The 14,591-nt window shown below is 39.6% G+C and overlaps 1 protein-coding gene across 1 annotated transcript in view; it reads right to left on the bottom strand.

Moving 5' to 3' along the window:
- The window catches only part of Uvrag (UV radiation resistance associated), a 274,073-nt gene that overhangs the window by 222,196 nt on the left and 37,286 nt on the right, over positions 1 to 14,591 (bottom strand). Inside the window, exon 4 of the mRNA XM_013014162.1 lies at positions 1,205 to 1,279. Within this exon, the coding sequence (XP_012869616.1) occupies positions 1,205 to 1,279 (75 nt within the window). The remainder of the gene's footprint in view (positions 1 to 1,204; positions 1,280 to 14,591) is intronic.

The raw sequence follows: 14,591 nt of genomic DNA, 5'->3' as shown, positions 1-14,591 counted from the left end.
GTTTGATCGTGGTGTATGATTTTTTGGATGAATTGTTGAAGTTGATTGGCCAAAATTTTGTTGAGAAGTTTTGCATCAATGTTCATCAAAGAAATGAGCCTATAGTTTGATGAGTCCCTGCCTGGTTTGGGGATGAGGGTTATGATGGCTTCATAGAATGAGTTTGGTAGTGAACTTTCTCTTTCAATTTCATTGAAGAGTTGGAGGAGTATTGGTATGAGCTATGCTTTGAATGCCTTGTAGAATTCTGCTGTAAAACTATCTGGTCCTGGGCTTTTCTTAGATCAGAGGTCTCTTATTGCTGTTTCTATTTCAATACTTGATATGGGCCTGTTAAGATGGTTTAACTCATCTTGGTTTAGTTTCAGCAGTTCAATATTTGCTAGGAAAAGGTCCATTTCTGCCAAGTTCTCAAACATATTAGCATAAAGTTTTGAGAAGTAGTCCCATATAATGTTCTGAATCTTTTTTGTTTCTATGGTTATGTTTCCATTCTCATCTCTGAATTTATTTATCTCTGTGTGTTCTCTTCTTTTTCTAGTAAGATTTGCTAAGGGTCTGTCAATTTTGTTAATTTTTTCAAAGAACCAACTCTATTTTATTGATTCTTTCTATGGTTTTTTTTATTCTAATTCATTTAATTCTGATTTAATTCTAATTCTTTCTTTCCATCTACTGTATTGGGTTTATCTTGCTGCTCTTTTTCAAGGAGGCTCAGATGCCTCATTAAATTGTTGGTTTCAGATCTCTCCAATTTGTTGATGTAGGAACTCAGAGCTATAAACTTGCCCCTGAGTACTGCCTTTGCTGTGTCCCAGAGGAGTTGGTAGTTTGTATGTTCATTTTTGCTGAATATCATGAACATTTGAATTTCCTTTCTAATCTCTTCCATCACCCACTCATGATTCAGCACTGTGTTGTTCAGCCTCCATTTGTTACAGGAGTTTCTTTGGTGGCTTTTGGTGTTGAGTTCTAATTTTATTCCCTTGTGGTCTGAGAGAATGCAAGGTATAAGTTCAATGTTTCTGAATTTGGACAAGTTTGTTGGAATGGCTTTATATCTTACAACACAGTAAACAAGTCTTACAGAGATCCTTTATAAAACATAATTGTGTTTACAGAGAGCGTCTCAGGATTCTATCAACCCAGGTGACAGGCACACCTGCAGTAACCAAACCCCACAACATTAAGAGAATCCTCTTACCTTATGTTCTAAGGGAGCACCGTAGTAGCCATCATTTAGCCCAAAAATTATTTCATTTTGGTTTCGGGCATGAATCTAAGAAAGGAGGAAAGCACACAATTAGTTCTCATTCCAGTCATGTATTTGGGGGGTTTTGCTTATACTGTTGTTTCAACTCGGGGCTTTGCACTTCCAATCACACTTGAATGTATTGGAGAAACAGGACTCATTTCAATGCTGAGAAACAGGCTGACTATATCTAAACAAACTAGCAGAAAACAAATTAGCCAATTGTAAAAATCAAAAACAAAAAACAGGTGATTGTTGGAGCATTTACTTCTTTAGTCAAAGGTCTCACAAAAGTACCTCAAGATTCCAGGTTGTATTTACATATAATTTTCCAGACACATTTGGAAAATTATTTTTCAGAAGCATCTCTGAAGGGTGTCAGAACAGCTGTGGGAAGGACAGGGGATTCAGAGGCATGCTCTGATCTCAAAGGAAATAAGCAAGTAAGTCTGTATGAATGCTTTAATATGAAGCCTTCAAAAACAAACATAAAATATGAATATTTTCCTGTTTTCAAGAAAACAGTTAAAGAAAATAATATCATAGTCTTAATTGTCTGCATACCAGTTCTCTTTGAGATACAACTGATTTAACTAACAAACACTCAACAGCAGGAGGAACATAACTAAAATATTAAAGACCTAGCTGTGCCCATCCTTTAATCCCAGAATAATCCCAGCAATCAGTAAAGCAGAGAAAGAAGGATCACAAGATCAAGGCAAGCCTGGGCTATCTAATAACACCCTGTCTCATAAAAACCAGGAAGGGCGGCAGGAGAAAGGGGGGAAAGAGCTGGAAAACAAAGAACTAAAATTAAAATCTTTTCTTTTTTTTTTTTTTGGGGGGGTGGTTTCCAGTCGTGAGGCCTGAACTCTGGGCCTGGGCCCTGTCCCCAGCTCTTCAGCTCAAGGCTAGCACTCTACCACTTGAGCCACAGCGCCACTTCTGGCTTTTTTTTCCTTTTTGCTTATGTGGTGCTGAGGAATCGAACCCGGGGCCTCATGCATGCGAGACAAGTGCTCTACCACTGAGCCACCTTCCCAGCCCCAAGAATTAGAATTTCTAAGTAGTAGGCTATATACTAAGATGACAAGTCAGTGGAATATCCCAATAGAACTTCCATTGATCCACTGCTATAGAAACTGCATGCACTCATTCAACAGCAGTCATAGCGCTAAGCAACAGGGGTAAATTCTAGTAAAGACAAACACTCTCCCCACCTTCACACAGCATAGGAAAGAGAGGGGAGCAAATGGGAAATCAGAATGAAGATTCTGATGGAATAAATAAGATGAAGATGAGGGAAATGTAATGCCAGGTATTATTGGAGCATAAAAGAGACACATAGGAACATAGGAGATATGTCACAGGATTTTTAAAAAGCCTTTCTATGGAAATGTGTCTATGCTAAGGCTGACAAGGACATATTTTAGCATAAGAAAATATTAAGGATGTGGTGTTTAAACGTAAGGAGTCAAGATTATAGAAAGATTGCACACCATTAATTACTAAGGGTAAATGTTACTGATTTGAAGAAAAGGAGGAATATTATTAACATTTTAGAAATGTCAAAACCCAGTAATGAAGTGGTTACATGGCAGCCACTATCAGTAGCAATTTCAAGAGAAAAAAAGATCCAGGATGACTCGTCTGAGCTGACTTGAAAAGGAGGATGGAAACTGGAAACCTTGACTAAAGAAAGGCACACAATTGGAGAAAGCATTCTGAGAAGAGAATTAGGTTCAGCCTGCACCCATGACTGCAGGAGACTCTGAGCCCAGACACTCATCCTATGTCCAGCTGTATAGAACTCTGCACTGGAAATGTAGACTAAGAAGAGATGTAAAACATCTAAGTACAATGTTGGAAGGAGAAGGGAAAGGGCCCAAGCAAAGCTGGGAGAACTAGTTCAAGGGATCCACTGAAAGCAGTCCCAACATTTCCCATAGTGCTCTATGCCTCAAATTGTAAGTGAGCTTTACATACATGCAAAGTGAGCTTCTGCATAAAACCATTCTCCACTTTATCAGAGACAATAACAAGTCAGGATGGGTAAGGAAAACAAAACAAAACAATGGCTCATTCTTCTACCTGGGCACATTTTCAGATGCAGTGAATGTATTTTTTTTAAAACAAAGTATTTATTTGTATGACAACTCCTAAAATAGCTACCTGATGAATCAACAGCCAGCCTGTGAGCCAGTATATTCCTAGACATTAATACACTTTTAAGTGTTAGCCAAGTTTAAACTGAGAAAACTGTGCAAGTATCTCTGCTAAGCATCAGCAGGCCTTGGACACGCTGAGCCTGAGTTCTGATGAAGCCCAGATGCTGAGCTGTTAAAGAGAGAAGGTGAGACCTCTTCCTACACGCCGAGCTCAATAAGAGCATTCCCTTCACTTGGCCACAATTGTAGACTTGCTTTTCCTCTTCCCAAACAGTGAGAAGCAGTGAGCAATAGAAAGACGGCAATGAAGCAAAAATGTAAGGATCTGAAAGCTAAAATTAGTTCCTTTTGTTGAAACTCGAATCAACAGGAAAGAAAAGGTTCTTGTTCGCAGGTCAGTGGGCAATCACAATTATAATCACACACTCCCAAGGATGATGTGACTCAGGAACTTCATTTGCCATGCCATAACAGAAAGACAGAAAGGGAAATCTCTTTTACAACAGAGCCCTGATAAGGATGAGATGATCCTAGTATAAATATGATCCTAGTAGACTTCATTCACTCTTAGAAAAGAATTCACTATGCCAATTGTGGGGGTGGGGGGGGAGAGAGGGTGGTGCAAATTGCTGAATGTGAGAGAAGCCAGCACAAGTGAGGAGAGAGAGAAGGGAAGAGTGATAGCAAGCTAACTGGCAAGAGTAGAAAGAAAGGGCTGGTGGCAGTAGTCCCTAGCTGGTAAAAGAATAATCCTAGCTACTTAAGAGGCTGAGAACTGAGAAGTGTAGTTCAAAGCCAGCATAACCAGGAAAATCCATGAGACCCTTATGTCCAATTAACTACCAAAAAGCCAGGATGGAGCTGTGATTCAAGTGGCAGAGCACTAGCCTTGAACAGAAAAGCTCAAGGACAGCATCCAGGCCCTGAGTTCAAGCCCCAGGACTGACACCAAAAAAAGAATAGCTTAAACTGAAACTGACTTATCAGGAGAAAATGAAAGTCAAGAATGTCCTCATTATAAATCTATTCTAAAAGAGAATAGTAAGAATGAGTTTTCAAAATTTGAAACATAACAAAATGTTGAACTCCAATCCCCTGGTAAGAACAAATCTAAAGCTGTTTCTGTTTACTTTTGAAGAATCTAAAACATCCATATGAAAAAAGCATGCTTGGCTTTCAATCTTCCAGTATTAAGACTCTCAAAAGCTCAGAACTTGTGCTAAAAAGACAAGAACCTCCAAACTCATAACAGGAAATGTGGCATTTTCCCAGATTATTTTCTGGCTTCAGTGAAGAGAGAGAATGGGGACCACACTGCAGCAACAGGATTTATAAATACGAATTACAGGATAAGATGATTTTCCAAACATCTGTCAAAAGTTAATTTGATCCAAGAGAAGGGGGGGGGGAGCTAGAGGAAAGCCAAATATAATGAGTAATATGTGGAACTTTTGTGAATTTGGGTGGGTTGATGGTCTCATGGGCATGCATGCCTCCTCTCCAATAATAAATACCCAAGGTTGTAGATTGAGGCACATTATATACTGCTCCAAGTGCTTGCCTGCATCACTTACTTAACTACTACAATACATAGCAAGTGGGAACCTCTGGATCAAGGCAAAGACAGAGACTCAGTACTCTGGGGCACTATAAGAAGCCCAAAGAAGGGGCTGGGAATGTGCCTTAATGGTAGAGTGCTTGCCTAGCATGCATGAAGCCCTGGGTTCAATTCCTCAGAACCACATAAACAGAAAAATGCCGGAAGTAGTGGTAGAGCGCTAGCCTTGAGCAAAAGAAGCTCAGGGACAATGTCCAGGCTCTGAGTTCAAGCCCCAAGACCGGCAGAAAAAAAAAATGGGGGGAAGAAATGCAGAACTATCGTATGGCACAATGGTTTAAAAAGGAAAAAAAAAAAAAACAAGCTTGTGGAGTGTGGTGGCTCATACCTTTAATCCTAGCTACTGAATCTCAGAGGACTGCTATTCAAAGCTAGCCCAGGCAGAAAAGTCCCTGAGCCTCTTATCTCCAAAGCAAAGTCAGAAGTGTAGCTTTGAACAAGTGTAGCCTTGAATAAAACAGCTCAGGAACAGCACCCAGGCCCTGAGTTCAAACCCCAGGAACAGAAAAAGAGAAAAAAAAAAAAAAAGCTTTGAAATGTGTTAGACCTGAATACAAACTATTGTTTTGCTGCTTACTGGTGATTTTACCTGGAATCTTAATTAAATTAAATGTTTTCTTCCAGGGTACTTCATTCAGGAAATGAGAACTAACTCATGGAATTGTCACAGAGATTAAACAGAAACGTGAAATACCTAACACATTTTAGGTACTGCACAAATGAAACTATCAGTGACAGTTTTTAAAAGCTCTGTGCACATCTGGTGTAATATTGTCCCTAGGAGATTACACCAACTCAAGTTTTATTCTGGATTTAAAAATAGGCTCAGATGCCTAAAAGCTTTAAAATAAAGGAGGTGAGGCAGTGTCAGAACACTGGTTGGCTCATAGTTTGTAATCCTAGCTACTCAGGAGAGTAAGATTTGGAGGATGGAGGATTGAAGCCAGTCCAAGCAGAAAAGTCCAAAACATTCTACCTGTAATTAACCAGCAAAAGACAGAACTGGAGGAGTGGTTCAAGTGGTAGAGTACCAGCAAAGAGCAAAACATCTAAGTAAGAGGATAAGGCACTGAGTTCAAACCCTAATACTACAAAAAATAATAATAATAATTTTTAAAAAGCATCCAGGTGCCAGTGGCTCATGCCTATAATCTAGCTACTCAGGAGGCTGAGATCTGAGGATCATGGTTGAAAGCCAGCCTGGGCAGGAAAGACCGTGAGACTCTTATCTCCAATAAACCACTCAGAAAACTGGAAGTAGTGCTGTGGCTCAAGTGGTAGAGCGCTCACCTTGAGCTCAAGAACTGAGGGACAGTGACTAGGCCCAGAGTTCAAGCCCCAGGACTGAAAAAAAAAAAGCAGGTGGGGCTGGGAAGGCGGCTTAGTGATAGAGTGTTTGCCTTGCATGCTTGAGGCCCTAGGTTTGATTCCTCAGCACCACATGAGCAGAAAAAGCCGGAAGTGGCTCTGTGGCTCAAGTGGTAGAGTGCTAGCCTTGAGCTGAAGAGCTGAGGGACAGAGCCCAGGCCCAGAGTTCAGGTTCCAAGACCAACCAAAAAAAAAAAAACTAGCAAAGATTACAATCACTGATAGTTTGTCCAATCTGTTTCTTTTCTTTGGTAATGAGATGGGTAGATGGTGTATGTACAAGAAAAGAAGTTTTGGGGGCTGGGAAGGTAGCTCAGTGGTGGAGTGCTTGCCTTGCATGCCAGAGGCCCTGGGTTCAATTCCTCAGCACCACATAAGCAAAAAGAAAAAAGCCGGAAGTGGCACTATGGCTCAAGTGGTAGAGCACTAGCCTTGAGCTGAAGAGCTGAGGGACAATGCCCAGGCCCAGAGTTCAGGCCCCACGACCGGACCCAAAAAAAAAAAAAAAAGAATTTTATCATTTTCCAACTTTTCCTTGATGATATACTAAAAGGCCTATCCAGCTCTGTTGTTAAAATAAAAGCTATACTCAGGACACTTGATCCTTATTCTGAATGTTCTGCTTGTGTGCTGGACGGGCTGTGCTCTGGAAACAAGTTAGCTCCATTAATCTGAGGACCAAGAAGAAATAAGCATTTGTTTAATTTCTTGGTTTTATTTATAAAGCTAGCTGAGTAAAAACTTCTTAACTTTCTGGATTTTAGCACATTCATCCAAAAACACTTTTTCTACTTGCCTATTTGAATTGCTGTAAGTAGAAGAAAATATCTCCAACAGCATTTCATCACAATAAAAGAAATGAAACGATAGAAGAATGTCCGGAAGAAATTAAATGATAAAAACCATCTAGCCCTTTCCATTGCAGATAATATAGTACAAGAAAAAAGAAGACAGGTGGGCACCGGTGGCTCATGCCTGTAATTCTAGCTACTCAGGAGGCTGAGATCTGAGGATCACAGTTCAAAGCCAGCCTGGGAGGAAAGTCCCTGAGACTCTTATCTCCAAAAACCACTAGAAAACCGGAAGTGGCGCTGTAGCTCAAACGGTAGAGCGCTGGCCTTGAACTGAAGAGCTGAGGGACAGCACTCAGGCCCAGAGTTCAAGCCCCACAAATGACAAAAAAAAAAAAAGACAGAGAACATGTGCTCTGATACCAACTTTTGCCACTAAATTAAGTCAGTATCTTAGACGTTCTTTTATCCCACAATTATTTATCACATACCTATAAGATACCAACTCTGAGGCTGGTGTCTGAGAGTTTGTGCTCCCTAAAAACTAGAGAGATATAGATTCCAAAAACTATATTAAACAGACACATTCTTTGGTAATATCTTTAACAGTATGTCCAAAGGCTTCAGAGCAAAGAGTGAACAGCAATACACTGCATAGAAGTGACTGAGTCAACACAAAGTAAGTCACTTCAGCTCCCACAGAGTCACTTTCCCTTCCAGCAAATGGAGGGAGTGAAATCATTTCTGGGAAAATACTTAAAGATAAAAGAGAGGTGAAAATACTATTATGTTAATGTTAAATATTATGTTAATATCTGTGCTATGCATGTTTGCATATGCTAATCACCCAAGTATATTTTCAGCAATGTCTTAAGTTATCATCTGCAGCATGTAACTAATTTGCCATGACAAGTTCATGCAATGCCGGGCGCCAGTGGCTCACACCTGTCATCCTAGCTACTCAGGAAGCTCAGATCTGAGGATCATGGTTCATAGCCAGCCCAGGCAGGAAATTCTGTGAGACTCTTATCTCCAATAAACCACTTGAGAACTGGAAGTGGCACTGTGGCTCAAGCGATAGAGTGCTCGCCTTGAGCTGAAGAGCTGTGGGATAGCGCCCAAGCCCAGAGTTTAAGCCTCATGACAGACTAAAAAAAAAAAAAAAAAAGAGTTCATGCGATCCTCTAGGCCTCAGTTTCTTCATCTGTGGGGGTATGGACTAGATAGCCCAATGTTTTCTACATGACATGGGAGTGTTGTTGTTATTCTGGTTTTCTTTTGTTTTGCTGGAGACTAGGCTGGCCTCAAACTTCAATCCTTCTTCCAGTATGAGATTCCCACCGCACCTGCTTTATAGGAGTACACCACCTAATAGGCTTCCTAAAGTAGTAATTAGTTACTTAGGATTTCCTTACTTGGGGAAAAAGGAGCCTAAAACTAAGAGAGACCACGTGGTTTGCTCAAGAAATACAGTAAGAGTATCTGGGATAGGAATTCAGGGGTTTGGGGCCAGGCAAGGTGTCTCACGTAATCTAGACTACTTAGGAGGCTAAGACAGGAAAAGATAAAAGTCTGAGGCCCACTCAGGCAAAGTTAGCAACACCTCATCTCAAAAGAAAGGCTAGACATGGTGGTATATTCTTGTAATCCCAGCCATCGCAGGAAGCAAACTAGGAAGATTATATTCCAGGTAGATTCAAGTAAAAAGAAAACCTATTTTGTTTTTAATGACTAAAACAAAAAGGTTGGAAATGTGTCTCAAGTAGCTGAATATCTGCCTAGCAAGTGTCAAATCCTGGATTCAAAATCCAGCACACTGCCAAACAAATATAAAAAAGAGTCAAGTTTTCTAGTTTTAAAAGTGCTATGACTTGGAAAAAATACAAAATAAGGACCTTTCATTTGTACAAGGTCTTAAATCCTGAGCTTGCTGTTGTTCCTAAATCTTCAATCTTGAAAATTTACTTAAGATGATCAAGTTATGTGGTTACTTTTGTGAAGTTCATCATTAAATTGCTACTTCAATCTCCTGAGAGTTTCGCTAGAAAAGATTTGATTCCTTTTGACTTGAATTCCATTCCCTATTTTTCCCCACTAAAATGAGAAAGCAGTGCCATCTAGTGGACTGTAGAGATATTGCTGCTGTAGTTTTAAATATGCAAAAAGATTCCTAATCTTAATGCTTTCTAAAAACTATTTTTACAATATTTAGCAAATCAATTTATACATATAATGCATCTTTATTGATGTCACCCCTTTCATTATTCTCCCTCATCCCTCCCAATCCAACCCATCCCCTCAATTTTCCTAGTTTCAATTTTCCTAGTTTCCTACTTTCATATACATTGAATATACATTGAATACATTTTCTTGAGCCATTCATCCACTAAGGCATCTGGACTAATTCCATTCTGTGTCCATGGCGAACAGTACTGGAATAAACATGTGCAACAGCTTTAGTGTATCCTGATTTGTAATCTTTTGGGTAAATGCCCAGGAGTCAAATTGCTGGATCATAGGGTAATGCTACATTTAATTTTTTGAGGAACTTCCACACTGCTTTCCAGAGTGGCTGCACAAGTTTGCAGTGTAGTAGGATTCCCTTTCAGCCACATCTTGGCCAGTATCTGTTATCATTTGTTTTCGTGATGTTGGCCATTCTAACAGGGGTTAAATGGAATCTGTGGTGTTTTGATTTACAGTTCCTTTATGGCCAGAGATGTTGGGTATTTCTGCATGTGTCTACTGGCCTTTTTTTTGAGGGGGGGGGGAGCGCAGGTGGTCGTGGGGCCTGAACTCTGGGCCTGAGTGATACCCCTTAGCTTTTCAGCTCAAGGCTAGTGCTCTACCACTTGAGCCATAGTACCACTTCTGGCTTTTTCTGCTTATGTGGTGCTGAGGAATCAAACCCAGGGCCTCAAGCATGCAAGGCAAGCACTCTACCACTGAGCCACCTTCCCAGTCCCTCAACTGGCCATTTTTACCTCTTCCTTTGAGAAATCTGTTTAGTTTGTTTTCCCATTTATTAATTTGATTGTTGATTCTTTGAGGGTTTAGTTTTTTGGGTTCTTTGTATATTATGAATATCAGGCCATTGTCTGACATATAACTGACAAAGATATTCTCACATTCTAGAGAACTATGTACGTTTTTTTGCTACGCAGAAACTTCTTAAGTTTTATGAAATCCCATTTGTCAATTCTCTAACTTGCCAAGCCCCAGGTACTTTACTTGGAAAGTTCCTGCCTGTGCTTGGAAGTTCTAATGTTTCTCCTACACCTTCCTGTTGTAGTTTCAAGGCTTCTGGTCTTATAGTGCAGTATTTGATCCATTTTTAACTGATATTAGGAGGTGACACATAAGGATTCAGTTTCAGTTTTCTGCTTATGGATATCCAGTGGATAGCTTCCCAGTACCATGTGTTGAAGAGCTATCTTTCCTCCAGTCTATGATTTTGGCTCCCTTATCAAATATTAGATGGTTATAGGATTGTATGTTGATTTCTGGGTCTTCTATTCTGTTCCAATGGTCCGCAGGCCTATTTTTGTGATCACATCCAGCTGCTTTCATTACTATAGTTCTGCAGCAAAGTTTGAAGTCTGGAATTGTTATACATCCCCACAGTACTTTTTGGATCCAATACTGCTTTTGCAATTCAGTGCCTTTTGTGGTTCCATCTGAATTTTTGGATTGTTTTCTCTATCTCAGTGAAGAATGACATTGGTATTTTGATGAGTATTGCATTGACTTTGTGGATTGCCTCAGGCAATATTGCCTGGCCTAATTTTTTTATACTTTTCAATAGCCCAAGATCTAAAAGTTATGCCAATATGGGTTTTACAAAATAATTACTAAAAGTAAAGGGTAGGGGAAAAATAATGTAGAATAAAAGTCATCTTCTAAAATTTTTATTCCTAATAATTGCTATGGCAATTCTAAACCCAGAAAGCATTCACTGATGATGTTTTATTGAGCACCTAACACCATATCAGGTACTGTGCTAGGGTTACCATCTGACACATCGGTAAATATCAGAGCTGTTAACACTCATCAAAGGGCTTACAGCTCAGTGATACTAGTTCCCATACTGAACTCCAGTCCCGTGCCAGGCTCATCATATACATTTATGCTATTAATTTTCAAAGTAACTTAGGATGAAGGACAGACTGCTACCTGCATTTACATATGAGGAAACAAACTCAGAGATGGCTAAATTTGCACAGACCTTATACATAAGCAGTAGTCATATCTAGAACTACCACCAAAACTGTGCATGTCTGTGTGTGACTGTGTGTGTGACACTGGCCTTATGCTTAAGCTAAGTCACTAGCTCTTTTCAAAAACAAAAGCCAGCTGGGCACCAGTGGCTCACAACTGTAATCCTAGGTACTTAGGAAGCTGAGACATACAGATCATAGTTCCAAGTCAGCCTGGGAAGACTCGAATTAACCACTCAAAAATCAGACATGGCACTGTGACTCAAGTGGTAGAGTGCTAGACTTGAGCACAGAGAGGCTCAGGGACAGCGCCCAGGACCTGAGTTCAAGTCCCACAACCATAAATGAATGAACAAGTGAATGAATGAATGAATGAAGCCAGTTTTTGACATAGGGTTTCAATAACTTTTCGTTTAGCCTCAAATCATAATCTTTCGGTCTTCACCTTCCAAATAGCTGAGATTACAAGCACATATGCCACTATAACTAGCTCTAAAAATCCACATTCTTTTTTGTTTGTTTTTTGTGCCAGTCCTGGGGCTTGAACTCAGGGCCTGGGCACTGTCCCTGAGCTTTTTCCCTCAAGGCCAGCACTCTTCCACTGGAACCACACCCCCACTTTCAGTTTTGTGGTGCTGAATGAGAGAAAAGTCTCACAAACTTTGCTTCCCAGGCTGGCTTTAAACTTTGATCCTGATCTCAGCCTACTGAGTAGCTCAAATTATAGGCATGAGCCATCAGCACCCAGCCAAAAAAATCTATGTTCTTAACCACTATAAAGTGTACAATTATCCAAAATAGTTGACAGCAATGCTCCAAAAGAAAGAGTGACTGCCAAAAGGATGTTAAGGCCAAAATAACCTTATGTGTAATTAAAGGAAAAATCTTAAATTGGGATCATAAAATAGTTTCTGGCTTTTTAGACCAAAAGCTTTTTATTTCCTGCCTACCCCAGTAGCCATCCTCTCAGGTAAATGCACCTGGTGAACATCTCTGAGACATGCAGCTAGATGCACCAACCTCCTCCCACCCCAGTCTCAAGTTACAATGTTGCTCCTCCTCTTTGATTCTCCATAGTTTCCAAACACTAAAACCTCTTCTTGAGTACTCTTCAAGTTAAAGAGTTCCACCTTCAGGTACCTGCAAGACCTAAACAACTGATATCAAGATGAATTTTCCAAAATCAGCCAATTTATAAACTGGAATACACACTGTCTTATTTTTTAATGAAAAATATAAAGTCACCAATCTGTATTTTAAATGTTTTGGTTATTTCTCACAGTATTTAGTTTAATAATAGGTATATAGTAGACACTTGATGTTTATTGACCAGAGAGGAAAAAAAACACTATTTTACAACTAAAGATCAAGAGTTCATTGTCACATATTCAATTCTTTGTCTGTAATTGATTTGTCAAATATATAAAATTTTACTGCACAAAATTAAGAAACTCATATCATTATCTTATAATGCCAGCAGAGGCTACTAATAAAAGATTAGAATTCTTGGGATATAATTTAGTCCAAGATTTTAATTGTATTAAATAGCTTCCAGTTAGGACACAGTAATTCATGCCTGTAATCCTAGCTATTTGAAGCCAGTGGGGGCAAGACCATGATACTCTTTTTTTCTGGCTCCAAAAGAATTTTTTTTTATTATAAAGGTGATGTACAGAGGGGTTATAGTTCCACAAGTAATAAGTACATTTCTTTTCAAACAGTGTTACCCCCTCCTTCGTTTTCTCCTGCATTCCTCCCCCCCTCCAAGTTGCAAAAATCATTTCTAACACAGTGAGTATCACTGTGGCACTGGTTCACCCTTTGTCCCATTTCTGTAGTTCCCCTTCCCTTCCCCAAATCAGATAAACTTATATACAAGACAAAGGGTATGGATATCAAAGACAGTGGCTACCATCTGGAATAAACCAGATTGGGTTTTTTTTTTTGGGGGGGGGGGGAATAACTGCAAACAGCAGACTAAAAAACAAAAACAAAACAAAAATCTCTTGTTTCCATATCTTGGAGTTCATCCAATTAGCATTCGTTTATATGGTAATATGTATATAGGTATTGAACTGTTATGATCCTCTCTGCTAGGGCTATCCTAGGAGTATACTAATTATTACAAATGAGGGAAACCATGCAACCTATGTTTCTTTGGGTCTGGCCTACTTTACTTAATATGATTTTGGGGGCAATGTCATTCTTTCTGATGAAAGCACAGAATTCCATTTTCTTTGACCATTCATCTACAGAGGGACATCCAAGTAAACTACTCAGAAAAGGCTGAAAGTGGAGCTGTGTCTCAAGTGACAGAGTACTAGCCTTGAACAAAAGAAGTTCGGAGATAGAACCCATGGCCAGAGTTTAAGCCCTAGGACTCGAAAAAAGCTAAGTGAGAATATGAGGCCCTAAGTTTAAGCCCTAGAACTCATGTGTGTGTGTGTGTGCGCGCGCACGCGCGCACACACACACACACACACACACACACACACACCACTATTCAATTCTAACCTCAAAAGAATTATGTAGCTTAACAGAACACAGCTAGCTTATGTTTTCCAAAGGAATATAGCCTGGATTTAGAAAAGATTAATTGGAATAGCTTTATATCTTTTTTTTTCTCTCTTTTTCTTTTTTTTTAATTGTGAAAATACTGTACAGCGGGGTTACAATTACATGGGCAAGATAATGAGTAATTTCTCATCAAGCATTGTAGCCTCTACCTTTGTTTCCCCTTCCCATCTCTTCCCAACCTCCCCCCCCACCCAATCCTCCCCCCCCCACCAAAGTTGTAAAGTTTGTTTTTCCACATAACGACTTGTACATCTCATTGTTGCAATGGATCCACCTGTATCACTATTTAAACAATTTGTTTTTTCCCTTCCCCTCCACAAATTATACCAACATCAAATACAGTGAAAGCAGGGGTCATACCATGGGGGAAGGACATACAAAGCAACAAAGAAATAATCTTATAAATGTGTTAGAAACAATCACCTGAAAGAAAAAAAAACATTTGAATACATATCTTAGGGTTCATTTCTCTAACATCAACTTATCTGACCTTTTCTGCTTGACTCAGAAATATACTAGTTATTGCAAATAAGGGAAACCATGGGACCTAAGTTTCTTTGGGCCTGGCTTACTTCACTTAATATAATTTTTTCCAAGTCT

The sequence above is a fragment of the Dipodomys ordii genome, unplaced genomic scaffold (genome assembly GCF_000151885.1).
Source record: "Dipodomys ordii isolate 6190 unplaced genomic scaffold, Dord_2.0 Scaffold22, whole genome shotgun sequence".
Taxonomy (NCBI): Eukaryota; Metazoa; Chordata; class Mammalia; order Rodentia; family Heteromyidae; genus Dipodomys; species Dipodomys ordii.
The sequence above is the reverse complement of the archived record's forward strand: the minus strand, read 5'-3'. Positions and strand labels throughout refer to the sequence as shown.